This window comes from Hypomesus nipponensis, chromosome 17 (genome assembly GCF_054491055.1).
Source record: "Hypomesus nipponensis isolate SF chromosome 17, ASM5449105v1, whole genome shotgun sequence".
NCBI classification, from domain to species: Eukaryota; Metazoa; Chordata; class Actinopteri; order Osmeriformes; family Osmeridae; genus Hypomesus; species Hypomesus nipponensis.
In genome coordinates, this window is record NC_140377.1 from 22,735,001 (window position 1) to 22,737,500 (window position 2,500).

General features: G+C 50.2%; 1 protein-coding gene across 21 annotated transcripts in view; it reads left to right on the forward strand.

Annotated features, from left to right (window-relative positions):
- mybpc2a (myosin binding protein Ca) overlaps positions 1 to 2,500 on the forward strand; it is a 38,982-nt gene that overhangs the window by 35,276 nt on the left and 1,206 nt on the right. For all 21 annotated transcript variants that reach the window (XM_084677386.1, XM_084677376.1, XM_084677380.1 and 18 more), the window contains 2 exons: positions 1,462 to 1,598; positions 2,440 to 2,500. The exon at positions 2,440 to 2,500 is cut by the window's right edge and continues 126 nt beyond it. In XM_084677386.1, the coding sequence (XP_084533512.1) occupies positions 1,462 to 1,598; positions 2,440 to 2,500 (198 nt within the window). The remainder of the gene's footprint in view (positions 1 to 1,461; positions 1,599 to 2,439) is intronic.

The window sequence follows — 2,500 nt, forward strand, 5'->3', positions numbered from 1 at the left end:
GCTGGTAGTCCGTAAGGTGAAGCCGTTTTTCGTTTAATTCCGTTCCCATATATGGGGCACTACATTCCCTTGATTTTGATAAAAACACCTATTGGTTTTGAGCAAGAGAAAAAAAGTGCAAGGCCCGTAGTGTGGTCCGTTCTGCTGAGTTCATCATTGGCAGGAAGCTCCCAGCCCTACAGGACACCTACCACACACGATGCCTTAGGAAAGCCGGCAGGATTCTAAGAGACTGTTACCACCCATCATTCAGTCTTTTTACCCTGTTACCTTCTGGCAGGCGTTACCGTAGCATTTGGTCTCACACACGCAGACTGGACAACAGTTTCTTTCCAAGGGCCTTTACACACTGTCACTTTCAGCTACTGGTTGCACTATCAGAACAGAACAGAGAAAAGGGCTACATGGGATGACAGCTGTGACTATAGCAATAGGGATGATACTGATGCTAATGGATGATACTGATGCTAATGGATGATACTGATGCTTAAGGATGATACTGATGCTAATGGATGATACTGATGCTAATGGATGATACTGATGCTAATGGATGATACTGATGATTAGGGATGATACTGATGCTAATGGATGATACTGATGCTAATGGATGATACTGATGCTAATGGATGATACTGATGATTAGGGATGTTACTGATGCTAATGGATGATACTGATGATTAGGGATGTTACTGATGAGTAAAGATGCGCTGTGTTGTATTTTAGGTTGATTTTGAGCTGCAATTAATCCATTGTAGAATTGTCAAATGTTTGGCATTATTCAGAATTAAGGGGGACGGGGTAGCATCTTGAGTCATTTCAGACAGCTTGGGCCAGTGTGCTTCTTTCTTTTTATCTTTCTGTGATTACGCTGCGCCTACTGAACATGTTGATGTATGAAACATAACAGTCTTGCTAAATTTAGAATGTGTGTGTTTAATTTAGCTCTGTGCCAATCCGTAAAGTATAAGCATATGTTCTACTAATTTACCATATTTCATGGTCTACATTCACACTTGAGTATAGTAATGCACCAATACTGTCTCAAATGTTTAGGTACATGTATACATTACAGTTTGAGAGATATTTTGTGTTGCTAAAATTAATAAAAATAAAGTTACAAGCAAAACCAGCAGCATAAGAATTTTGTTTTTTTAAATTTACGATTATATACATTTATGGATCGTGACAAAAAACTGCAGGATATTTTGCGGAGAACTTTTAAGATAAAGTCCATAAGGGTGTTGTCTATGCAAAAATGCATTTAAAAAGTAGTGCCCAGGTGTGGGAACGAAAATCCTTTTTTAGCCACTTTCTCATGGTTCACCTTATGGCCTGTCGGTTACCCGGGAGACGGTGAACTCCTTTAGCAGCTGTGTGTCTGGTGCTGGCGAGAGTTGTGTTGGCAAGGTAACGGAGCAGTTGGCAAGGTAACAGAGCAGCGTGTGATTCTGTCCATCGCAGGCCTGGTGCATAACCGCTCTCCCTTCAAGGAGAAGGACATGACAAGATCCCCCCAGTTCACAGCGCCCCTAGTGGACAGGTGTGTGGTTGCGGGCTACAGCGCGGCCATCTCCTGTGCTGTGCGAGGATACCCCAAGGTGAGGGGGGCTGGTGGGGAGGAGTGGGGGGCTGGTGGGGAGGAGGGGGGCTGGTGGGGAGGAGGGGGGCTGGTGGGGAGGAGGGGGGCTAGTGGGGAGGAGTGGGGGGCTGGTGAGGAGGAGGGGGGCTGGTGGGGAGGAGGGGGGCTGGTGGGGAGGAGGGGGGCTAGTGAGGAGGAGGGGGGCTGGTGGGGAGGAGGGGGGCTGGTGAGGAGGAGGGGGGGCTGGTGGGGAGGAGGGGGGCTGGTGAGGAGGAGGGGGGCTGGTGGGGAGGAGGGGGGCTAGTGAGGAAGAGGGGGGCTGGTGAGGAGGAGGGGGGGCTGGTGGGGAGGAGGGGGGCTGGTGGGGAGGAGGGGGGGCTGGTGGGGAGGAGGGGGGCTGGTGAGGAGGAGGGGGGGCGTCGTTTGTGTGTGAGTGTGTGAGGGAGGGTGTGTGAGTGTGTGTGTGTGAGGGAGGGTGTGTGAGTGTGTGTGTGTGAGGGAGGGTGTGTGTGTGTGTGTGTGAGGGAGGGTGTGTGTGTGTGTGTGTGAGGGAGGGTGTGTGTTTGTGTGAGTGAGGGAGGGCGTGTGTGTGTGTGTGTGAGGGAGGGTGTGTGTGTGTGTGAGTGTGTGTGTGTGTGAGTGAGAGAAAACAAAGAAACTGCAGACCTTCTGATGCGTGCTTGAGCGCGCTCGCCTTTCTGGAGCGAGAGCAGGAGAAGAAAGCTCTCGCGTGTTTCAGTGAAGAGACGACTTTACCAGGCAAATGTTGCCCCAATTAAACTCCCATTTCTCTGTTCCCCTCCCTCCCTCCCCCCTCCCTACCTCCCCCCCTCCCTACCTCCCTCCCTCCCTCCGTCTAGCCCAAGATTGTCTGGATGAAAAACAAGATGATCATTGGAGAGGACCCCAAGTTCCTCATGC